The sequence below is a fragment of the Eleutherodactylus coqui genome, chromosome 2 (assembly GCF_035609145.1).
Source record: "Eleutherodactylus coqui strain aEleCoq1 chromosome 2, aEleCoq1.hap1, whole genome shotgun sequence".
Classification (NCBI taxonomy): Eukaryota; Metazoa; Chordata; class Amphibia; order Anura; family Eleutherodactylidae; genus Eleutherodactylus; species Eleutherodactylus coqui.
In genome coordinates this window covers 213,495,960-213,521,625 of record NC_089838.1, presented here as the reverse complement: position 1 = coordinate 213,521,625, position 25,666 = coordinate 213,495,960, and the positions used below count along the sequence as shown (strand labels likewise).

The 25,666-nt window shown below is 44.4% G+C and overlaps 1 protein-coding gene across 2 annotated transcripts; it reads left to right on the top strand.

Moving 5' to 3' along the window:
* The first annotated feature begins 856 nt into the window (after nucleotides 1-856).
* On the top strand, nucleotides 857-19,697 carry LOC136612248 (cathepsin L-like). 2 transcript variants are annotated; one of them, XM_066592463.1, is made up of 8 exons: nucleotides 857-875; nucleotides 4,242-4,345; nucleotides 4,548-4,690; nucleotides 7,195-7,383; nucleotides 8,900-9,082; nucleotides 11,442-11,601; nucleotides 15,514-15,631; nucleotides 19,340-19,697. In XM_066592463.1, the coding sequence occupies exons 2-8, from the start codon at nucleotides 4,243-4,245 to the stop codon at nucleotides 19,440-19,442; spliced, it is 999 nt and encodes a 332-aa protein (XP_066448560.1). In that variant the 5' UTR covers nucleotides 857-875; nucleotide 4,242; the 3' UTR covers nucleotides 19,443-19,697. The 2 variants fall into 2 exon arrangements, with proteins under 2 accessions (XP_066448560.1, XP_066448561.1); XM_066592464.1 differs by lacking the exon at nucleotides 857-875 and adding an exon at nucleotides 4,072-4,088.
* Nucleotides 19,698-25,666: the final 5,969 nt, after the last annotated feature.

Genomic DNA, 25,666 nt, shown 5'->3' with positions numbered 1-25,666 from the left:
TAAAGAGGGTCGCTGCCTTGCCGTGCCAACCCCTCTGCAGTGTATGCCTGCGGTTCCTCCTCATGGCAGACGCACTTATAAATAGACATGAGGGTGGTGTGGCATGAGGGCAGCTGAAGGCTGCGCAGGGACAGTTTGTGGACACTGCGTCGTGCGGGGGGGGGGGTTGGGCAGCATGTAACCCAGGAGAAGTGGCAGCGGAGTGTCATCCAGGCAGTGATTGTGCTTTGTTGTAGCTAGTGTGGTGCTTAGCTAAGGTATGCATTGCTAATGAGGGCTTTTCAGAAGTAAAAGTTGTTGGGAGGGGGGGGGGGCACTCTTGCCGCTATTGTGGCTTAATAGTGGGACCTGTGAACTTGAGATGCAGCCCAACACGTAGCCCCTCGCCTGCCCTATCCGTTGCTGTGTCGTTCCCATCACTTTCTTGAATTGCCCAGATTTTCACACATGAAAACCTTAGCGAGCATCGGCGAAATACAAAAATGCTCGGGTCGCCCATTGACTTCAATGGGGTTCGTTATTCGAAACGAACCCTCGAGCATCACGATAATTTCGTCCCGAATAACGAGCACCCGAGCATTTTGGTGCTCGCTCATCTCTAACTATAATCCTACAAAATTAAGCCAAGTAGACTATATTAGAAGTGATATATTCACATAGCTATTACATATTTCTCTTAGCAGTAAATCTGAAATTAAAACATGTAAGACAACTATCTTATCATCTATGCGGTATGTTCAACTGTTACTAGCTATCGGACTGATTAGCAGATCAAATAGTTCCTTTGTCACGTGACAATGATAATATCAACTGTAAAATCTGATAGTATATATACATACTCAATATGTAACTGCCACTTTCCCCAAATCATTCAAGTGAGTACTGCAATGAATTTATATTAATAGTTTGTGTTTACATGTTGTTTAATGTAATGTGCACACTATAACATAATGTAGCAACTACTAGGGTACACTTGCACATTCTCGTTATTGCACATACTGCATGTAATTTCACAATTTTTTTAGGAAATCATGGACTAGGTATCAAATATCAATATATTCGTATGTCACATGACAAATTAATTGTGTAACGGCAACTATTCAGTGATAATATAGTACTTTGCGTTAATTTATTTATTTGGTAGCTACTGTGCTTCAGATGTAGATAAGGTTTTTAGAAGTAACAAAGCTAAGCTGTCATTTATCACAAAAGATAATAATCTTTATATAGTGCCAACATATTCCACAGTGCTTTACAATTCAGAAGTAACATACACAAAATAGGACATAACATACAGTATTAAAGCAATAGGCAGCTTGAACAATAGGGGTAAAGGCACTGCTTGCAATGAATTTACAGACTATAAATAAGTAGAGGCGACACAAGAGGTGCAAAAGCTTGTTATACATTATCTATCTATCTAATCTATCTCATATCTATCTGTCTATCTTCTATTTATCTAGCTAGCTAGCTATTACTATACATGTATACAAAGAGTAAGTGTGTAAAGACAGGTAAGAGATGAAATAGGGTGCTGTGGGAATAAGGGAGTCTTATTTCCTATATTGTGTGTAAAAGTGGGATAGATGGTGAAGAGTCTAGATTAGGGAATATGGTAGACCTCCCTGAAAAGATGTTCTTTTTAGGCAAGTTTAAAGCTGTGGGCATTTGGAATTAACCTAATTATCTGGAGAAGCATATTCCAGAGAACTGAGAGGTTCAAGTTAAAGGCAAATTTAGTTGCAGGTCATTAGCAGAGCGAAGAGTATGCTTAGGGTGATAGACAGAGATGAGGGAGGAGATATAGGGTGGTGCAGCTCTGTGGAGAGCTTTATGGATGAGAGCGATGATTCAGATTGTATTCTATATATTGACTGGCACAGGGTGGAGGCATCACTGTAGCAGCTAGACAAAAAGATAAGCTTGGCTGCTGCATTCAGGATGAATTAAAGAGGGGAGAGTTTAGTGAGAGGAAGAACGATAAAAGAGTTGCATTAATCAAGCCAAAAATGGATAAGGGCAACAATAAGAGTTTTTGATGTCTTGAAAGTGAGGAAAGGGCGGATTCTGGAGATCTTTTAAGACTACAACTCTGGGGGTTTACATAATACAATACATATTCGAGCTGTGTAAAATAAACAGGAATTAACATAATACACAATGACAAATTAATCACTTCTGCTGTATCTATGCCTCACCATTACATCTAATGAGACAGTCTGAACTGGAAGTACATGCCTGTCAAATACTATTAGGCACATAAGTGTTATGCTGCAAAAGCACAATGTTCTAGTAATACTAATTTATGGTAATAGAAAGTTAAGACAGTCCTTTCTGGGAATACGTAGGAACACTGAAGCAAAAGCCTCATGCCTAGTATGTTGCTGTTATATTGTGGATAATAATCACTATATTGCTATTTTACAAACTGCAGACTCCTGAGATCCTAAGCACTGATTTATGGCCGTATAGTTACTATTTTTATGGTAAATTAAAAGAGAAATCATTTCCAATTAACAGCTAAGTTTCTCTAAGGGCTCATGTCCACGGGGAAAATAGGATTTAGGATCCGCAGCGGATCTCCCGCGCGCGGATCCGCACCCCATAGGGATGCATTGACCACCCGCGGGTAGATAAATACCCGCGGATCGTCAATAAAAGGCATTTAAAAAAAAATGGAGCATGAAAAAATCTGGACCATGCTCCATTTTCATGCGGGTCTCCCGCGGGGACGGCTCCCGCGGGCTTCTATTGAAGCCTATGGAAGCCGTCCGGATCCGCGGGAGACCTAAAATAGGAATTAAAAGCATTTACTCACCCGCAGCGGACCGCGAAGCTCTGCTCTTCCTCACGGCCGCATCTCCCTTGCTTCGGCTCGGCGGATGTGCCCGGCGCATGCGCGCGGCACGTCGACGACGTGCCGGCGACGTGCCGCCGGCGTCAGGAATTCATCCGCCGGCCGAAAATGAAGATCCGGCCGTGAGGAACAGCTGACCTTCGCCGCCCGCTACGGAAAGGTAAATGCTTTTAAATTTCTATTTTCGGCGCTCATGTCCGCGGGGCAGGAGGGACCCGCTGCAGATTCTCCATGTAGAATCTGCAGCGGATCTGATTTTCCCCGTGGACATGAGGCCTTAGTGCTTCTACACTTCTACTCTCTATGCTGTGGTCAATTGAAATGTATTATACAGAGAAAATGAACCAGCTCACCAGCTCTGCTGTTTATGTTTTCATACCGAGTAACGGAAACACTTTAGCTTGCTGTACTAGTGAATGTGAACGACTAAACAATCACTGTTTACACAAAACAACGTGTGGACGATTATTTTTATGCCTGCATAAAATGAACAACAAACAGAACAAATTCATTTTTCAATCTTCGGCCATGCTTACACTGAAAGATTATTGTTCAAATTTGCACGATCCAACAATTTTTTTGGAACAATAATCGTTCCATGTAAAAGAGCCCTAAGTGAGTTATGAAAACAGCATAGTGCATTGCGCTTGGCTATTTCTGTCCTGTTGACCACCCCTAGCCATTGCTTTCATAGGGGATGAGAGTGGTGGGGGCCTTAACTTAAGACAAATGTGTGAGACCATACAAATCTAAGATGTGAATACCCCTTTAAAGGCCGATCAGTTGATTGGGCGATAGAGATGAGCGAGTATACTCGCTAAAGGCAATTGCTCGAGCGAGCATTGCCTTTAGCGAGTATCTCCCCGCTCGAGACAGAAGGTTCGGGTGCTGGCAGCGGGCAGGGAGCTGCGGGGGAGAGCGGGGCGGAACGGAGGTGAGATCTCTCCCTCCCTCTCTCCCCCCCGCTCCCTCCTGCTGACTGCCGCTACTCACTGCTCCCCCGCGCCGGCACCCGAACCTTCCGTTTCAAGCGGGGAGATACTCGCTAAAGGCAATGCTCGCTCGCGCAATTGCCTTTAGCGAGTATACTCGCTCATCTCTATTGGGCGACCTATGTCAGCACTGCAATACACAGGGTTGGAGTGACCAGGGCTTGTAACTGCAGGCGCAGCTCCCATGGATTTTAATGAGAGCTGCATCTGCAGTTACAGGAGTCGGCCACGACACCAAGGTCAGTGCATCAACTTTCGCTAATCGGCTGGGGTCATAAGCAGTGGACCGCAGCTGATCAACTATTGATGACCTAACCTGCAAATAGGTCATCAATAGTATTTTCCTGAAAAAAACCTTTAACTTTTTGTAAGTCCTTCTCTCTTCTTTCTAGGATGCAGCTGGAGAAACTTTTGCTGATTTTGTCTGCTGTCATTGCATGCGTATTTTCTTCAAAGTTACTTGACCAGGAATGGCAAGCATGGAAAGCCAAACACGGTATCATATGTTCCTTTCTATGTGGGATCAGATTATAGGGAAGACACATGGGGCAATTACCCTGCACCCATCATCATATAGGGGCTTGAGGGAGGTTTCCGATGCAGATGCAAAACCATCCTAACACATGCAGCATGTAGTAATCTGTAAAGCACAATAAACCACATTCTAACTATTGATCTTATTTATAAATGCAATATAGAAAAGAAGTATAGTAACTTTCGTGATGAGATGTTCCGAAGGAAGGCTTGGGAGGAAACCTGGCATAAAGTACAGAAGCACAATGAACTGGCCAACCAGGGTCTATCCAAATACAGAATGGCCATGAATAAGTTTGCAGATATGGTGAGTTTGCAAAACTATTTTAATAATAGTATAACCTTAAAGGGAACCTGGCAGGATCCTAAAATACCATAAACTAAGTTACGGTGCTGTTCGGGGGGATGACGGTGATCTGGGTGATGTACTCATCTGCTCCGTGATTCTAGCGCTGTCACCAGTTAAGTTCACGCTCCTCAGAAAAATCAGGCTCATTTCAGATTGCCATTCGCACACTATCCCATACAAGTCTGTGGGAGAGCATGCGCACAGCAATCTGAAGAGTCAGATTTTCATGCGGCATGCAATCTTCGTCAGCCTTCCTAGAAGTACAATAACTGAGTTTATGGTGCTGAAGGGAGGTGACAGGTTCCCTTTAAAGCATACCTAAACTTTCAAGTGACCTTTCAGAATAAGCTGTCATGTATATGAGAAATAACACTATTACTGGCCATATTATGACTTGTATGTGGAATTTGTAATCATTTTTTTTCTCTCTAAGCTTCATCTTTAATTTTCAGTTGGCCCTGAGCTTGGGGGTGAATACTAGCTGCTATGATGGCTTAATAAATTGCACAAATAAAAATAGCAGATTCCGTGTCCCTAACTATAATACACACATAAATAACAGCATAATGGAGGAGATTATACAGAAGTATTGAGAAGTGTAGATGTGATTTTAGTAGGTGTAAATTACTCAATTTCAACTCCAGCAGCCATATCTGTGTGAGTCTCTCACTCATCCCCCCCCCCCCCCACACACACACACACACACACACACACACTTCTTGTGTCTCTGTTACTGAACACGGGCCAATTATACCAACAGGCAGTGGACTGCAAATTAGAAGAAAGGGAGAGCCCTAGTGGACAGCACTTTTGAGGGGTTTTTCAGCCCAAAATGTCATTTTACGGAAACGAAAAACTTGCAATTTTTGCTAGTTATATTTGCTATCATATTAACACAAGTTGTCTCATAATGCAGTGACCATTTAAGTATGAAGGCGAAGACATAAAGCAGCAAACGGTGTGGCTATGCAATCCAGGTAGAGCCTGGTTTATAGTTTACCTAGAAGCTTTAGCTTGTGTAGCTTAAACTGGTATAGGGACTTGTTATTTGTATAGCACCAACTTATTCTGCAGCATAACCTCCGACCTACCATCAAGACCGGAGGCGCTATCTCTCCTCTGTCTTGCACCATATCCCCTTTATTTAGGTAGTTAGCCGGTTTCTGGGCTCTTAGTCATTTGAACCAGAAGTTGTTTAGGAGTTGAACTTAGGGATAGGGCCTTTCTAACATTCAGCATTGATGCTGGTTGCAGAGCATCTCTATTTCTGCTAGAACAGAAGGTCTCTATTGCAACCTATAGTACATTAGCAGTTCTCCTCCAAAATCATTTTTTAGTTTACTATAACTCTATGCATGGCTCTATTGTGACACCTTGGTACCTAGCCTGCATAATACAGCTAGGGCTATTTACTCACCATGAGGGTGCATGCTAAACCAGCTCTGTAGGTGATAGCTATATATCACGCTCAATAACTGTATTTGCACACATGATCTAGTAACACAGACAGTGTCAGCTAGTCCTCTTTGAGTCCAGTAGTGGAATTTGGACACTGCAATTTATGCATCTGAGCTATATGAATCATATGGTAGACCAATTGTTCTGCCTAATAGTTCTCAGTACAACTTACTTTATGGCTCGTGTCATTTTACAGTGAATTAGTCTCCTCTATTGAGACTTAACTATACTGACTCACATACATGAGGCTAGCCCCTCTAATTTTTGTTTACTGAAGCCTATTGCAAATATGATCCAGTAACAATAAGAAATTGCGTGTTGTTTATGTTAAGCCCTAGTCTAATTTTAATTTAATCCTAATAAATATCATTATTTTGCGGAATAAGTTGGCGCTATACAAATAAAGATTATTATTATTATATTATTTTAATATGTTTATAACTGTGAAGGTATTCTGCAGCATAGCTGAGTCAACCTTCACCCGGCTACCTGAACCATGTGGGGATTGAACTCACACCCTTCAGGTTGTGAGCGAGAGCTTAGGACCGCATACTGCTGCCCTAACACTCTGCACCAAACAAGGCCCTATGACATTAATTACCATTAATTACCAACAAATCAACTCTGACGAAAGGTCTTTTAAATGTGTATCCATGGATACAACAGACTAGGGTGCTTTCACACCTGCGCTGGGAATTCCGCTTACCTGCTCTGTTTGGGGATCAGTAAAAGGGAATTCCTGTGGTCAAGCTGTTCCAAATCTGGATGGAACAAAACAGCACCAGGCGTACCCCATTGACTATAATTGGGTCTGTTCGCTTTCTGTTTTTGGACAGAAGAAAAAGTGCTATATCTGGTATCTTCACCCAGATCTGCGATCGAGACTCTAACCGGAGGTTTCCAACGCAGACGTGAAACCATCCTTGGAGTAGTATGACAACTGCTTGTTATTGTACTGAATCGTTTTGTTATCATGTGTATCAAAATAAATTTTTTTATTTCAGACACCACAGGAACGGACTTCCAGAAAATGCTTCAATTCAAATAGAATGTCAACATCTCATGATAATGTTCCTGTGCAGGATTCCTACAGGACTCTTAATATGCCGAAATCAAAGGACTGGAGAGATTCAAATTGTGTGACCCATGTAAAGAACCAAGGTCATTGTGGATCCTGCTGGGCATTTGCTACCGTAAGAGACCTGTTTAATGTACTATTACTATTAACATATAAAGGCAAAACATAACATAATAGAAACACACGCTTCAGCACTCATACACTTAACATCTGAATAAAATTACACAACTGTCGTTTTGTAGTAACTGCATCAAAATACAAGGTTCTTAGAGGACATCTTGATTAAAAAAAAATCTGGGCCTATCTATCACTTCCAACCTTATTAGATGCATACATAACTCTAACAGACACCTCTCCTTGGACCAAAGGCCTCTGAATAAACTCAGAGAAAGCAGGATACCTGGCTATATAATCTTATTGAAGCACCTGGGATAGATAGTTGAATGGAGTGCACGATAAAAGTGCGCTCCATTGATCTGTCAAATGTGTGTGACCGAAGCTCCGTGTAGTGGCAGAGGACCGTGATGCTATCCCATTGCTTTCAATGGGCCCGGCGCTGCTGCCAATGGGATGAAGGCAACCCCCGCATGTATTTTCGAGTAAGGGCTTAAAAAGAAGTCCTAGCTGCTGGAAAAAATATATATATATACATCACCTCTCCGTCGCTGTCCAGCTCTGGCGCGTCTTCTCCCTGGCTCCCCAGCACTCTTCTGAAGCATTTTTTCCTGGGTCTGATTGGCTGAGCGCTGTGATCAATCACAGGCAGTGCTCAGCCATTCATTGAATGATAGCTCAGTGCTGCCTGTGATTGGTCACAGCACTCAGCCAATCAGTGGCAGCGCATAGCCATTAATTGAATTCAACTAAAACTCACTAAAATGCAGAAAGATAGGGCAAGTCCTATCTTTTCACATGAAATCAATGGGTTCTATTCGCAACGTTTTGCGGGTGTGATTTTCATGCTCGCAAAAACATTTGTCTGTTTAAGCGCTCATCCTCATGTAATCAGCATCTACATACAATGCATGTGAATGAGTTTTTGTAACGTAACTAAGGATGAGCGAGTATACTCGCTAAGGCACTACTCGTCCGAGTAATGTGCCTTAGACGAGTATCTCCCTGCTCGTCCATAAAGATTCGGGTGCCGCTGCAGCTGACAGGTGAGTTGCGGCGGAGAGCAGGGGAGAGCGGGCGGGAGAGAGTGATCTCCCCTCCGTTCCTCCCCGCTCTCCCCCGCAGCTCCCCGCAGCCCCCGAATCTTTAAGGACGAGCAAGGAGATACTCGTCTAAGGCACATTACTCGGACGAGTAGTGCCTTAGCGAGTATACTCGCTCATCCTTAAACGTAACCCGAAAAATATCTGAGTAGATTTTTGTATGCATCGTTGAGCAAAATTATCCATATAGAGAATGAGTCTGCAGATTATTTCAGCTGATTTGTGGGAAAGCGGCAGACCAACCTCATTAAGTGACAAAGGGGCTAATCCTTGCGTAGATCTGCTGTACATCAATGGCACATCTGTGGCAGATATCTATGAGCCAATCTTTGCCACTTGCCTCTTGTAGAATACACGTTGGATTTGCTATGAGCACATATGTGGCATGTAAACATGCTATCTTATGTATTTCAGGTGGGTGTATTCGAGTCACATCATTGTATCAAGACCAAAGAGCTGATTAATTTCAGTGAGCAGCAGCTTGTAGACTGCGACACAGGAAATGATGGCTGCTGCGGAGGGCTTCCAGAGAAAGCTATGGCGTATGTTACAAAGCACGGCATCATGAAAAGCCAAGATTATGAATATGCAGACAAGGTAAGCTTTTCCATATTTTTCATACTCTTCTTGGAGATATGAATATCATCCATCATAAAAAATAAGTACCTCTTGTCTTGCATAGAGAAGGATCTAGACTTGAAAAATTTGGTATTTACAGGATTACTATAAAATAAATAGGCACTTTCAATGTTACAAAAAGCCCAAATCATTAAACACTTAGACAAACAATATGCATAGTAACATAGCCCTGGAATGAAAGTTTTTGTAGCATCTGCTGTTTTGTGAAGTTAGCATCAAGTAAGCGCACATGGAGAGAGAAAGTTTATAACACTCGGCCGTTTATGCAAAGGGACAAAGTTCAGGAAGACCATCTGTAGTAGAGGAACAAGTGGATCATGTTTGTGAAAAGGTTCACACAAAGAACACTAGTAACTTAGGGTACTTTTACACCGGCCAACTATCAACCTAAGGCCACCTGCACATGAACGGATTTACATTGCGGAATCTGCGGTCAACATCCACACCGCCAATCCGCAGCAAATGCCGCTCATAGCATGCTATGGGAAATTGATTCTTCCTGCGCACTCACAGAAACCAACAGCGGTTTCCGTGAGCAGATGAAAAATTGCAGCATGCTCCATTTTTGTGTGGATTGAAGTTAATGGAAGCCATCCGACGCATGGCCCATCCGCAATTGACGTTGCGGATTCCACGGCGAGTGAAAGATAAACTTTTTAAAAAAATCTGTACTGTGCATGTCCGACAGCAGCTCGCCGTGACAATCCGCGGTACGGAGAAAAGAGGAAAAAGACAGGTACTCACGGACACCGGTTGCTGGCAGGGTCAGAATCTACTGCAGGCTGCCGCATGTGTGACCCGTTTGTGTGCAGGCGGCCTGAAAATCTCTCAAACTAACTATTTTGAACAGTAGTTTTCCTGTGTAAAAGCAGCGTGCGGAGTCAGAAATCGCCCATTAGTTGCTAGTCGTTTCATCTCACCTCACTGAAACAAAGCAACTAGTGAACAACTTCTTGCTCAGTGTAAACAGGCAGTTGGTCATCTTTAAACGACTGACTGTTCACAGTGAATGGAGGAAGCCAGTCAAAAGAATTCTCTAGCATGCTGTTTCCATTTTCCGAATGACTATCACTCCTGTGTGAGAGCACAGCACAGAAATAGAGCATGCTGCGGTTTGTTTGCCGCGCGAAATTTCGCGCGGCCAAACCGCAGCCATCTGCCTAGGATTGCGTTTGCTAACGCAATCCTATGGCAGCTTCCAAGGGTGGAAGTTCCGCGGGAAATCCCGCTGCGGAATTTCCGCCCGTCTGTGCAGGCGGCCATACTAAAAAGCCATGAAAGTATTTTGGCTATATCAGTAATACTTTGGTTTCTATAAAATGGTGAAAGTGTCTATTTCTTTTTAAAATAATCCTATTTTGCATTTTTGGCCTTGCTGAGAAATGAATGTACAAAAAAAGGAAACCCTACAGGGAAAAACAGGATTGAGTCCCCATTGGCAGAAGTCAGAAGAGTTGATACTTGACTGTCCTCACACTATTTCATCTCTTATCTGGCCTTAGGGCTTGTTACTCTCTCCCTAGTTTGCTAATATTATGATACCTGTGGAAAGGGGAAGCATTAGGGTGAACACCGACTTGCGTTTTCTTGCGTGTATTTTCATGCAATATCGCTGCGTTTTTTTAATGTGATTGTCAATGGGACTTTCTAATGTTAAAAACACATTGCAAGTTTGTGCTTTGCAATTTTTGTGCAATGCGTTTTTAACATTAGAAAGTCCCATTGACAATCACGTAAAAAAACTGCAGCTATATCACGTGAAAAAAACGTGCAAGAAAAACGCAGGTGGGTGTTCATCCTTAGGCCTCATGTCCACGGGGAAAATCAGGCCCGCTACAGATTCGCGGGGCCCTCCTGCCCCGCGGACATGAGGCATAAAAATAAGAATTAACTTACCTCTCACCCGCTCCGGATCTTCCCTTCGCCGCGGCTTCATCTTCTCCCCGTCGCGGCTGGATCTTCTTTCTTCGGCCCAGCGGATGCGCAGGGCACGTCGGTTGCGAACAAATTAGCATTCAAAGATTCATCATCACTGGAATCGTTCAGATTCACACAATGTAGCAAGATTTGTAATGATAAGTGTTCAATGTAAAAGGACCTTTTCATTGGAAAGAGTTTGAGATGAACCCCTCTGTAATTTTTTCACCAACAGTACCTGGAATTTCCATCCGATAATGCATTACATAGAAAAGTGTATTTTGTAAATGATTTATTTACGGCATTACATTTTTAGAATGCAGCAATTGCTAATGATCCAGTATGTTACACTAATTAAATCAAATATCTGTCTGATTGATTCTGTTTATATATTATGCAGCAATTTAACTGTTTATACAAGCCTGCCAACTCATTAGCCTTCAATGTGAGCAAATATTACCTTCTGCCTGGAGAAGAAAATATGGCGATGTCTGTGGCATTTGATGGACCAATATCAGTTGGAATTGATGCAAGTGATGACTTTAGTATGTACTGCAATGGTGAGTTATATCTGATAAAAGTCAAATTCAACTAGCTATCTCTTAAACTACTACTGTAAGTCGAGGGCAGAGCTGAATTCAGGGTTGTCACATAAAAAGACAAAGGCCTGGTAGCTGTTCTTTACTGGTCGCAAGGGACACAACAGTAAGGCATAGTCTTATAACATTATGAGGCCAGTACAGGTAAAGTGGCACTGGTGGTATCTCTTCTGATGCATAGCAGCCCACCTGGTCATGTGACATTTACTCTCACAACCTGCAATGGTTATGTGATGCCCTGTGTTTTTTCCTTTACTTGAACATTGGATGTGGATTCTAGAGCGAATCTGCAACTGATTTCCCCTTCAATAGAAGTGGTGAAATCTGCTGTGGATCTGCGCTAAAATCCTCGCCAAAATCTGCACCAATGAGGTGGATTTTGTTGCAGTTTTTCTAATGTGGGAAATCTGTACTACTTTCGCTACATATAACTGCCAGGACCGGCATTGCTACTGAGAATGAATGGAAATCAGCAGCTCTTCCATCCGACCAACTGTGCAAGAAATTACAGCCAGCCTCATTCACTGGAATTGAACCACACTGCAGTTCTCTGCACAGCTGAGGGCCACGGGGCACCACCATGCAGGGGAAGATCAGTGAAGAGCATTCAGTGCTAGTCCAGCACTTCTTCCCCTTCATTTTTAGGATCAGTAGAGATCCTAGCAGGAGGACTCACAGCAATCATAAAATGTAGGCATATAGTAATAATATGCCATCATTGAATAAAATGGAAATAACCCTTTAATTCCTTGATGTTCATTGGATATGCATGGACTTTGTATGGCGTGGGCTTGGGAACCAAATTAACTTCATAAGCAGTGAGTACCAGCTGTCAGAGCAAAGCTGCAGATAACTCCAATCTCACCTGTTATAATTTTGGATGCTGCGGTCAGTGCTCATTGTGGTAATTAAATGACTTGACAGAGGGAGAGAACTTACTGGAAGGGCTTAATAGGAAAAAATGTGTGGTAGGCCTTGGAGCCTTCACAAGGCATCATGCTACCAATGCAAAATCCCTGTGACAGGGCTTAAAGGATAGCCTGAATAGGTAACTAGTAATGCAATACTGCAGTAATGAAGTATATTGTATAAACTATCAAATGACTGCAAGCTCAATTCTCTATGAGGACTAAAAAAGTAAGTTAAATACAGATTTTTTTTTAATTATCAAAAAAATTCACATTTTCTAAAATCTTTTTTCCATTTTTAAGGTAAAGGAAAAAAAAACATAATAGGTAACACCATGTCCACAAACGTCCACAATCAATTAAGACGACATATTATTTGTCCCGCATGGTGAATGCCTTCATAAAGAATACACTATGCCAGAATTGTGATTTATTTATTTATTTTTGGGCGGGTCATCCAATCTCCAAGAAAATATTTAGAAAAAAGCAATCAAAGGGTCTATTCACACAGCTGTAGGCATTGTATGTATGCGTGAGCAGGCACACAAATCTAACGTTTGTGTGCCAGTTCAGATGGCATGGGCCTGGCGCATATACGCCAAGCTCTGCTAAGCGGTCTCCTCCCTTCTCTCCCCCTCGCCAGCTCTCTGCAAGGGAAGGAGGCGGGATGGGGTGGGAGCCAGTGTGCTAAGCTCCCACCCCGTCTCCGCTCCTTGTCGGCAGCCAGCAATAGGAGTGGGTGGAAGCTTAGTAACTAGCTTCCCCCCATCCCACCCCTCCTATTGCAAACAGCAGGCAATAGGCGGAGGGGAGAAGGGGGAGGGAGTTTAGCAGTCATGCTGTTAAACTCCCTCCCACCTCCCTTCTCCGGCTGCTGTCATTGGATCCCATAGGAGTCTATGGTAGCGACTATCTTTCCTGACTGGCGTAAAAGTGCCTGGCACTATACTGGCCGTTTGGGTGGCTTTATGCCATGGGAATACACCTGTGTGATCTGATGCATTGGAATCCAATGCATCAGATAGTAGCATATATTGGCTGGCTGTGAAAACGGCAGCCGAAATACGCTTGTGTGAATAAAGCCAAAAAGTCACTTATGACTCTAAATGGTACCAATGAAAACTACCGCTGTACATGCAAAACATGAGCCTTGAGTTATGAGGGTCAGAATATGAATTTTAAAAGCTATTTTATTTTTAGAAGCAGTGCAATAAAAACTATATAAATTTTGGCATTGTTGAAGTTGTACTGAGCTACAAAATAATGTTAACATGTATTTTGTTCCCCGGCGTGATTACTGAGCTATACTGGCTGACAAATTTGCCCACAACGTGTGTTAGTGTTAATTAACAACAAAATAAATGAACACACTGTGTTTGCCATAAAAACTAGACCCCCCCCCCCCAATCCCAAAAATTAAAAAGGCACAATTTTTTTCTATTAACCGGTGGCACGCCCGGAAATTTTCCGGGAGGAGCTCCACTGCTCATAGTGACATAGCCCGGAAGATTTCTGGGCTATGTATCACTATGGGAGCTGCAGAGCACAATGCCACAAGCTGTGACAGTGTGCTCTGCCTGCACAGTCCCACAGAGAGCAGTGCAAGGGCTTTGAAAAACCAGCAGAAGATATTGCCGATATGTCGGTAATCTCCTGTTTTGTTTACAGGTTGCCATAGAGACCATCGGCTTGTCAGAAGCAAGCCGATGGTCTCTGTTGCAGGGAGAGCTTGGTGCTTGGCTTTGAGAGGACAGCTAGGTACCTGCTCTTACAGCAGAGATCAGAGAAAACCTCCGATCTCTGCTGTGTTAACCCTTTACATGCTGCAGTCTGTGACTGCAGCATGTAAAGGGCTGTCACTGCAGCATGTAAAGGGCTGTCACCATCGGACCCCCGGAATGTGATCAGGGGTCCTGATGGGTCCCTGTGGAAGTCCCCTAAAGGGACAAAAAAAAAAATTAAAAAAAAAAAAAAAAGTAAAAAATTATAATAAAAATAATAAAAACACTTGTCTCCCTTTACTTTGTAAAAAATAAAAAATACAATCACACATGTGGTATCCATGCGTCGTAATGACCCAGAGAAGGAAGTTAATACATTATTTAACCCCTTAATGACATGGCCCCTTTTTTTCTTTTTTCCCCATTTCTTTTTTTCCTCCCCCCTGTTTAAAACAATCACAACTTGTCCTGCAAAAAACAAGCCCTTATATGGCCATGTCAATGGAAAAATGAAAAAGTTATGGCTCTTGAGATGCAACTGCAAAATTAGTTGAAATTCAATGATTAGACCATTTAAAAAAAAACTGCCCTGGTGGGCACGACAGGGTGGTAGGAAACCCGCCACTCAAGGGGTTAAATGGGAGAGACAGACCGACCGAGACTGACCGACCTAGGGAGAAAAAAAAGCTCGGCACCTGGCGTCCCACATACAAAAATGCTCGAGTCTCCCATTGTAGCCTATGAGGTTCGTTACTCGAGTAGAGCTCTCAAATTTTACGAAAAGAACGACTCGAATAACACGGACTCGAGCATTTGGTTGCTCGCTCATCTCTAAAAAAAATACAAGTCACCCTGCAAAAAATAAGATCTCATATGACTATTTGGACGGAAAAATTACAATTTATGATTTTTTTGAAAGAATGAAAAAACAAAAATGGAAAATTGTCTCGCAATGGTGTAACGAAAATAAAATATAAGAAAAATACACATATTAACAGTCCAGGGGAAAATACCCCTTTCCCATTTATTATGTAAAAAAATCTAAACAATAAACACAGTAATTGGCATTATCACATCAGTAAGTCCAAACTATTAAAATGTCATGATGCTTATCTCCATAGTCAACACCATGACAGCTATATGCTCTCTAGCAATACATGCCTCTCAAACAAACAGCAACAAAAGAGTTTATACTGCATATCAATGGAATACATGAAACTAAATATATTATTATTTTATTTCAGGGATTTTTGATGGCGATTGTAGTACACAACCAAACCATGCCGTCATTGTTGTGGGATACGGTACAGAACATGATCAAGCGTCCGGTGAAGATACAGATTACTGGATTATAAAGAACAGGTAAGTTCATTCGTAGAATTAAAGGGGTATTTCCATTTTGGCCTTTCATGGCTGAGATGGGAAAACCCATCCCTCGGTTTCCAACTACCTGCTGGAAAAGGCGAGCGCTTCATCCTAGCGCAGTTTACCTACCTCATATTATTGAAGTGAATGAGAGCTATGCAAATACGTTTGGGGAGTTATGGGAAGAGTGTAGCAGGCTGGGCTATGTTGTTTCTGTAGCTCCCATTCACTTCAGTTAGAGCTACGCATACAGCTCTGCGTGGAAGCGCAGTTACCGCCAAGTTGCCGGTAGCTATACCAGCGGTTTCCCATCTCGGCTATGAATACCCCTTTAACACACTGTATGGATTGTGATGAATAAGAAAATGAGTATATAAATTGACGCATTGTAAAACTAGGTAAATTCATACATAGAGGTCATAGAAAGTTGTTTAGTGAAAATACAGGGGTGTAGCTTGAGGGCTCAGTCGCATCGGCGCCCGTGTTACTGCAGGAAGGAGACGGACGCACTTCAGGACGGAAGTCTCTCTGCAGCGCCGGGAGAAAGAACATGTGACCGGCTTCATTGCCAGTCATGTGTTCTTTATTCTGCGCTGCGGGGAGTCATCCATCCTCAAGTACGGCCGTCTTCTTCTTGCAGTAAGAGCACAGTCACACGTGCCGATGCGCCCATGTGACAAAGCCCTAAAGGGGTTATCCAAGATTTTTTTTAAATTTAATTCCGTTGGCCATCCTTAAAAAATAATACTACTTCAGCTCCAGCAACACATCTCCCATTCCCGGTGTTCGGCCACAGTTAGTGCTTATTCAGACAGCTGTATAGTGGTCGGGTTTTCACGCCCGGCCGATACACGCTGTCCCTCTCCGCAAGGGAAGGAGGTGGGCCTGGCCGGGAGCAGTGCACTGAGCTCCCACCCCCTCTCCGCCCCTCATCCCTCCTTTCCCATTGCAAGCAGTGGCAAGGGGCGGGGAGGGGGAGAAGCAGGAGCTCAGTGCACTGCTCCCAGCCAGGCCCGCCTCCTCCCCTTGCTTATTCAGACAAGCGTATATCGGCCGGGTTTTCACACTCGGCCGATATATGCTTGTCTGAATAAGCCCTTAGTTTGTGAAGTTCTAATGTAACATGGAAAAAGAGCACCAGACGGGTGAATGGGAGGTACAGTGCTGGAGCTGTGGGGGTCCCAGACAGCTAAATATATGTTCCTTTATTATTTTGCAGGACAGCTAGCAGGTTTAAAAGAAATTATCTTAATAAGGGCTCATGTCCACGGCCATGTTGTCACCGCATATCACACGTCCATGCAACTCAAGTCTTTCTGCAATATAAATCAATTTGATACAAATATATATAAAAAGTCTTCTCTGTCTATACAATATATTTATTTAGAAACTTTTTGGCAGATGTGAAAAAACTGCTGCAACGTGAGAATGCTTGGAAGAATAAGGCCTCATGTCCACAGGGAAACTATGGGCCACACGGATTTCTGCTGCAGATTTCCGCAGCGGGTGCACTTTAAATTGTCTTTATTTTTGCATGCGAGAGATCCATTGAGATAGAGGACAATTGAGCCCATCTCTGTGTGATTCGCACTAAAATGGAGCATGTTGCGTTTTTTCCCGCACGTGAAATCCGCAAATCACTTAAAATATCATCCGAGGCTATTTAATGGTCAATGCTTTTTCTATGGCCGCCTGCAGATGGCAGGGAGAATTCTCGTAGTGGGACCCGACCCAAGCCCCTGCAGGGACCAGTGCGGTGCTCACCTTCTCCTGCGACTCCGGATCTGTGATGTGCCGGCTGCCAGCCAGCCAAGGCATGCGCAGAGCGGAGCCGGCGGCCCGGAAGTGAAATTTCTGTGCGGGCCTGTGCAAGACCCTCACAGAAATAGAGCATGCCGCGGTTTGTTTCACGCGTGCATTTTCACGCGGACAAATCATGGCCGTCTGCATAGGATTACGTATTGTAATGCAATCCTATGCAGGTGGGCAGGGGCGGAAATTCTGCGGGAAATCCCGCTGCAGAATTTCCGCCCCTGTGCAGGGGGCCTTAGGGATGCAGATTTGCCTTTTTTTTCACGCGCGGATTTGCTAAATATAATTTCTCCGTGGACACGAGACCTAAAGGTGTTCATAGTTTATTTTTGTCAATGAAAACAATGCAAAGTGAATGATCAAAGCAAAAATCTAAATCAAATCAATATTTGGTGTGACCACCCTTGCCTTCAAAACAGCATCAAAATAATTGACAAAAATAAACTTATGTTTTTTGAAGCATTCTTACTTTTCAGCATGTCTTGAACACCTGAATAGAATGTATGCACAGTACCCCCAAGTTATAAATAATTAAGTACATAAGCCCCTCAGAATACCCAGTCATAGCCAAAAAACAAGGCAAGCAGCTAATTAGAAAAGTGTTTCTATTAAGGTGCCTTCACACTGGTGATGAAATCGCATGATTTCGCAGCGCCGCGAGCAATCGCAAAATTTGAAGCCAATGGCTCCACTCACATGTGTGATGTGTTAATGCTTGCAATGCAGCGTGAAAACAAAATCGCAACATGTCCATTCTTTTTGCGATCTTGCCCACTGTCTCCAATGGGGCTGGCAGCAGCACCAGCCCCATTGAAATCAGTGGAACACGATCGGTGAAGGAATTCCCTGCTGCGGCTGTCACAGCTGCAGCAGTGGATCCTGATGTTCTCCCATTGCTCTTTGTGGGTCTGGCAGCAGCAGCGCCAGTCCCATTGAAATCAATGGGAGATGATCGCGATCCTTTGCCACTGGGGTAGGCCCTACCCCGAAAATAATCCTTAACTGTAGAAAAATAAAATAAAAAATATTTTAATTGTTCACAGCGCTCAGCCAAATCAGAGGCAGCGCTCAGCCATTCATGGAATTCAATGAATGGCTGAGCGCTGCCTCTGACTGGTCACAGCGCCCAGCCAATCAGAGGCAGCGCTTTCAGAGGCGGGGAATTTTCAATCCCCGGCCAGAAGAGAAGCTGAAGAAGACTGCCAGGGACCTGTTAGAAGATGCGCTAGAGATGACAGCGCTTCTAATGTGATTTATTATTATTTTTTATTTATTTTTTCTACAGTTAGGGATTATTTTTGAGGTAGGACTTATATTTCGAGCCCACCCTGAAAATACTCGTTGTGGGGAGTCCCCTGCCTCTGCTGTCACAGTAGTGGAGAGGATCATGATCCTCTCCAATTGATTTCAATAGGGCCAGCGCTGCTGCTACCGACCCCATTGAGAACAATGGTAGAACATCAGGATCTAATGCTGCAGCTATGATCACAAAATTATGAAGCCAATGGCTTTCAATGGCTCCATTCACATGTGCGATGTTTGAACGCTTGCAATCAGCGTGAAAACAAAATCGCAGCATGTCGTATCTTTTTGCATCCAGGGCTTCAGAAGAATCGCGAGGGCGATATCAGGGTGTCAATCATATCCCGATATCGCTCTCGCCAGTGTGCAGGTTTTGATGCGTCTTCTGGTGCGTCATGCAGCCTGTTACGTCCTGTGTGAAAGGTCCTGTTAGATCCATACTATTTGTCCATTGCATGATTATTAATAATTATGTTTTGTTTATATATTTCCATAGTGGTAATCACAACGCAGGAATTGGGACTATGGATTGGTTTGCTTATCTAATAATAGGTATTTTAACAATATTTCCTTTTGTTGTTTTTCATGCAGCTGGAGTGCAGACTGGGGTGAAGAAGGTTACGTGAGGATGAAGCGTAATGCGAACAAGTGTGGTATCGGATCAGATGCATCTTCTGTGGACCTGGCACGCTAGCTCTTCAGTGTCTGAAGAATCAGTCCCATCTATCTGACAGACAGTATCATACAGCAAGTCCTTGTAACTACTGCTACAGTATCTTTATTAGACTTTCCTGTACAGCTTAGCAATATACAGTTAGATTGATTGACCTTTTTATTTGTATATTTGTTGAATGAATGAATGAATAAAGTGCAGATGCATAAGCAAACTTGAAAAGTGCTTTATTACAAACACACATTACAACTCAAATGTAATTCCTCCAAAAATAAAAAAAAATAAAAAATCTTTCTTAGATTTCAGCCTTTTAGTTGTCTTCTTCTGCCTGTTGTTAAAAATTCAGGACACATAGAAAAATAATGTTATATAACCCTTCCTGTCAAACTTTCGGCCCACTGGAAAGAGGCTCATTCAAGGTTTGCTGAGCAGAAGCAGAAAGAAAAATGTAGAATTACTATGCAGAACATAATGTTTCCATGCCCCCCTCTAGTGCAGCGGTCGCTACAGCTCTGCAGTACAATTTTATTCCTTTTTAGGTGCATTCACACATATTGGATTTGGTGTAGGTTGTCTGCAGTGGATAAGGCCTCTTTTACATGGGCAAGAGCAATATCAGCACAAGAAAATCCCTACAAAGTCATGAGTCGTGCTACAAAGTTGAGCGATTGGACGTTCAAAATCCCTGCCTTCAGGAAGAGCTGGCTGTGATTGACTGAGCCGCAGCTCTCAAGAACCAATCAGAGTCAGCGCTCGATGAACCAATCACAGCCATTCAGTCATTGGCTGAGCCGTGGAACTTAGAAACTAATCACAGCCAGTGCTTCCTGGGGCAGGGATTTTGAACCTCTAATCCAGGAAGCGCTGACAGAAGACTGTCTTCAACCAATGCTGGAGCTGCAGAGAAGAAGTGCGCCGGACCTGACAGTGGCTGTTAGGTGATTTGTTTTTTTGTTAGTTTTTTTTTTTTTTATATGCAGCTAGGGCTTATTTTAGGGCTTTTACAGTAGGACTTCCTACTGTAAAAGTTGCATCGCACTGCACAAAATCTGTGTTTTCAGGCAATGCAACAGAAAGAAAGGCTCCATAGGGAAACATGGGCTACAAAACCTTGCAAATCACGGCAATATTTAGCAACCCGCAATTTTTTTTTCTCGCAATGTAGCAGGCTACAAAACATAACTAATGTGAAGGAACCCATAGAAAAGCATGGTTTTCACATGCATGCAATTTGTAGCATTATCGCATCACAAGAAAATAGCGCAATTTTGTTGCCCATATAAAACCGGCCTAAATCTGCATAAAAATTCACATTTAACCCTTTCCAATCCAATTTGTATCCTGGTTTTTCTAGGGGGCTTACTCTTTTTCTGCCATTATATGAGGTCACTATATGCTGGCTAAAGCCAGTACTGCATGAGGTGACACGTTGGATAGGCTCCGACAGCAGAGAGGCTGGCAATATACAGTAAGAGAACCCCGACTGACGTCTTCCAACATCGGAGCTGTACAGCCTTAAATCATAATGTCTTCACAGGTCAGACAGTGGATTGGAAAGGGTTAATGTGGATTTTGATACATATTTTGATGCAGATCTGCAGCTGATTCAATTGAAGGGGTGAAGTCTGCTGCAGATCTGCATCAAAATCCGCGCCAAATGATGCAGATATTTGGTGCAGACTTACTGCAGATTTTTTCCAGCTGTGAAAAATTGACAGCTAATGGGTAATTGAATATGGTACTTTTTTATTACATTTTTCAGGCCTATTTATTCTTAGCTGTAAGGAATGACAAACTATCCTGGGCTTTAGTATTCAACCGGGGTTGTATTTGGTCAGTTCAGCACCATTCTCCCAAGCCAGATGTTAAATTAACAAGTGAAGTGGTAGAACGGTTTACTCAATAAGGGTGCCTTCAGACGAGCGTATGCGTATGCGCTAATCCGCGAGTACATGCGCGCTTTTGAACGTGCGCGCAAAAATGCGCATGAACGAAGATCCGTGCTTTACATATGCGTGTTAGCAAATGTGATTTTGGCTGCATAGAGAGCATGTAGATGCGCTTCATGCCTTGAGCTCTATCAGCATCCCAGCAAATATACACGGCGCCAGTATTTTAAGTATTGATAGTTTGGCGCCACAGCGAACTTTTGATTACTAAGTTTCTTCCTTTATATAACAGGCTGCACAAAGTTCGTGGATGCACATCGTCTATTTGTGTTTACAACAAAACACATCCGGAACACAACATGGAGTGCTTTATGCAAAGGGAAAGACACAAAAGCATTTAGCTTTAGCATTAAAAAAAAAAAAAATTACATTGCTGTCTATTGGGTCGTTCACACGACCGGACCCGCGTGCAGCGTGTCCCATAGGAGCCAAAGCTAAGAGCAGCGCAGTACGGACCAAACTGCCATGCATGTCCTTTCTCCGTTGCTGCGCGCGTTCGCACGCAGTAAAAACATGGGCATATGAACATTTCGTAGGAACTAGAGATGAGCGAACGCGTTCGTCCGAGCTTGATATTCGTGCGAATATTAGGGTGTTCGGGATGTTCGTTATTCGTGACGAACACCATGCGGTGTTCTGGTTACTTTCACTTCCTTCCCTGAGACGTTAGCGCGCTTTTCTGGCCAATTGAAAGACAGGGAAGGCATTACAACTTCCCCCTGCAACGTTTAAGCCCTATACCACCCCCCTGCTGTGAGTGGCTGGCGAGATCAGGTGTTCGCCTAATATAAAAGTCGGCCCCTCCCGCGGCTCGCCTCAGATGCGGTGTGAGTTAGATGAGGGACAGTGCTGTTTATACCGGAGCTGCTGTAGGGAAAGAATTGGTAGTTAGTGTAGGCTTCAAGACCCCCCAAAGGTCCTTATTAGGGCCACTGATAGCTGTGTGTTGGCTGCTGTTAGCAGTGGCATTTTTTTTTTCTCAAAATCGCCTCTGCAGACCGTTGCACCTGGCATTAGGGACAGAAGTGCTGCATAGGCAGGGAGAGTGTTAGGAGTGAGTGTAGCCTTCAAGAACCTCAACGGTCCTTTCTAGGGCCATATTTATCCGTGTGCAGTACTGTCCAGGCTGCTGTTGGCTGTGCTGCATTTTTTTTGGGCTTCTCAAAATCGCCTCTGCAGAGCATTCCACCCTCCATTGATACTGCAGGGAAAGAATTGTATAGGCAGGGCCACAACACAGTTATTATTCATAGAATATACGCAGTGCTGCCTGTTGGTGGGAAAAAACTGAAAACAAATCTATTTGTCCAGCCTGTGTCCGTCCTTACGCCTGTGGAGACGTGTGAGCTGCGTGAAAAACATTGCTAAATCATACGCACCCAGCTACGCTTTACTGCTGGCTTCGCCATTTGCTTTCCTTAATTGGGAAAAAAAATACCTGCTCTCCAAGAGTTATAATAACTCTGCTACCCTCACGTTCTGTGACACATAAGCAGGGACACAGCACAGTTATTAAACTTCTCAGGTTCATTGAATATACGCAGTGCTGCCTGTTGGTGGGAAAAAACTGAAAACAAATCTATTTGTCCAGCCTGTGTCCGTCCTTACGCCTGTGGAGACGTGTGAGCTGCGTGAAAAACATTGCTAAATCATACGCACCCAGCTACGCTTTACTGCTGGGTTCGCCATTTGCTTTCCTTAATTGGGAAAAAAAATACCTGCTCTCCAAGAGTTATAATAACTCTGCTACCCTCACGTTCTGTGACACATAAGCAGGGACACAGCACAGTTATTAAACTTCTCAGGTTCATTGAATATACGCAGTGCTGCCTGTTGGTGGGAAAAAACTGAAAACAAATCTATTTGTCCAGCCTGTGTCCGTCCTTACGCCTGTGGAGACGTGTGAGCTGCGTGAAAAACATTGCTAAATCATACGCACCCAGCTACGCTTTACTGCTGGGTTCGCCATTTGCTTTCCTTAATTGGGAAAAAAAATACCTGCTCTCCAAGAGTTATAATAACTCTGCTACCCTCACGTTCTGTGACACATAAGCAGGGACACAGCACAGTTATTAAACTTCTCAGGTTCATTGAATATACGCAGTGCTGCCTGTTGGTGGGAAAAAACTGAAAACAAATCTATTTGTCCAGCCTGTGTCCGTCCTTACGCCTGTGGAGACGTGTGAGCTGCGTGAAAAACATTGCTAAATCATACGCACCCAGCTACGCTTTACTGCTGGGTTCGCCATTTGCTTTCCTTAATTGGGAAAAAAAATACCTGCTCTCCAAGAGTTATAATAACTCTGCTACCCTCACGTTCTGTGACACATAAGCAGGGACACAGCACAGTTATTAAACTTCTCAGGTTCATTGAATATACGCAGTGCTGCCTGTTGGTGGGAAAAAACTGAAAACAAATCTATTTGTCCAGCCTCTGTCCGTCCTTACGCCTGTGGAGACGTGTGAGCTGCGTGAAAAACATTGCTAAATCATACGCACCCAGCTACGCTTTACTGCTGGGTTCGCCATTTGCTTTCCTTAATTGGGAAAAAAAATACCTGCTCTCCAAGAGTTATAATAACTCTGCTACCCTCACGTTCTGTGACACATAAGCAGGGACACAGCACAGTTATTAAACTTAGATAATTCATTCACTAGAGGCAGTGGGGCCTTTCGTTTTCCAAAAAGGGCAAAAATTATATTTGGCCTGCAGTCTTGCGCCAATTTATTTCCTGCCTGTGAAATCAAATCACTGGTAATACAGCATGCTGAGGGGTAGGGGTAGGCCTAGAGGACGTGGACGCGGCCGAGGACGCGGAGGGCCAAGTCAGGGTGTGGGCACAGGCCAAGCTCCTGATCCAGGTGTGTCGCAGCCGACTGCTGCGCGATTAGGAGAGAGGCACGTTTCTGGCGTTCCCACATTCATCGCCCAATTAATGGGTCCACGCGGGAGACGGTTATTAGAAAATGAGCAGTGTGAGCAGGTCCTGTCCTGGATGGCAGAAAGTGCTTCGAGCAACCTATCGTCTACCCGCAGTTCTGCGCCGTCCACTGCTGCCAATTCGAATCCTCTGTCTGCTGCTCCTCCTTCCTCCCAGCCTCCTCACTCCACTACAATGACACCTGCTCAGGAGCGGGAACACTCCCAGGAACTGTTCTCGGGCCCCTGCTTAGATTGGGCAGCAGCGGTTCCTCTCCCACCAGAGGAGTTTATCGTCACTGATGCCCAACCATTCGAAAGTTCCCGGGGTCCGGGGGAAGAGGCTGGGGACTTCCGCCAACTGTCTCAACAACTTTCTGTGGGTGAGGAGGACGATGACGATCAGACACAGTTGTCTTGCAGTGAGGTAGTAGTAAGGGCAGTAAGTCCCAGGGAGCAGCGCACAGAGGATTCGGAGGAAGAGCAGCAGGACGATGAGGTGACTGACCCCACCTGGTGTGCAACGCTTACTCAGGAGGACAGGTCTTCAGAGGGGGAGTCAAGGGCATCAGCAGGGCAGGTTGCAAGAGGCAGTGCAGTGGCCAGGGGTAGAGGCAGGGCCAGACCGAATAATCCACCAAGTGTTTCCCAAAGCGCCCCCTCGCGCCATGCCACCCTGCGGAGGCCGAGGTGCTCTAAGGTCTGGCAGTTTTTCACAGAGACGCCTGACGACCGACGAACAGTGGTGTGCAACCTTTGTCGCGCAAAGCTCAGCCGGGGAGCCAACACCAACAGCCTCACCACCACCACCATGCGCAGACATATGATGGCCAAGCACCCCGCAAGGTGGGACAAAGGCCGTTCACCGCCTCCGGTTTGCACCCCTGCCTCTCCCCCTGTGCCCCAACCTGCCACTGAGATGCAACCCCCCTCTCAGGACACAGGCACTACCGCCTCATGGCCTGCACCCACACCCTCATCTCCGCTGTCCTCGGCCCCATCCAGCAGTGTAGTTCAGCGCACCGTTCAGCCGTCGCTTGCGCAAGTGTTCGAGCGCAAGCGCAAGTACGCCGCCACGCACCCGCACGCTCAAACGTTAACCGTCCGCATCGCAAAATTCATCAGCCTTGAGATGCTGCCGTATAGGGTTGTGGAAACGGAGTCCTTCAAAAGTATCATGGAGGCGGCGGCCCCGCGCTACTCAGTTCCCAGTCGCCACTACTTTTCCCGATGTGCCGTCCCAGCCCTGCACGACCACGTCTCCCGCAACATTGTGCGCGCCCTCACCAACGCGGTTACTGCCACGGTCCACTTAACTACGGACACGTGGACAAGCACAGGCGGGCAGGGCCACTACATCTCCCTGACGGCACATT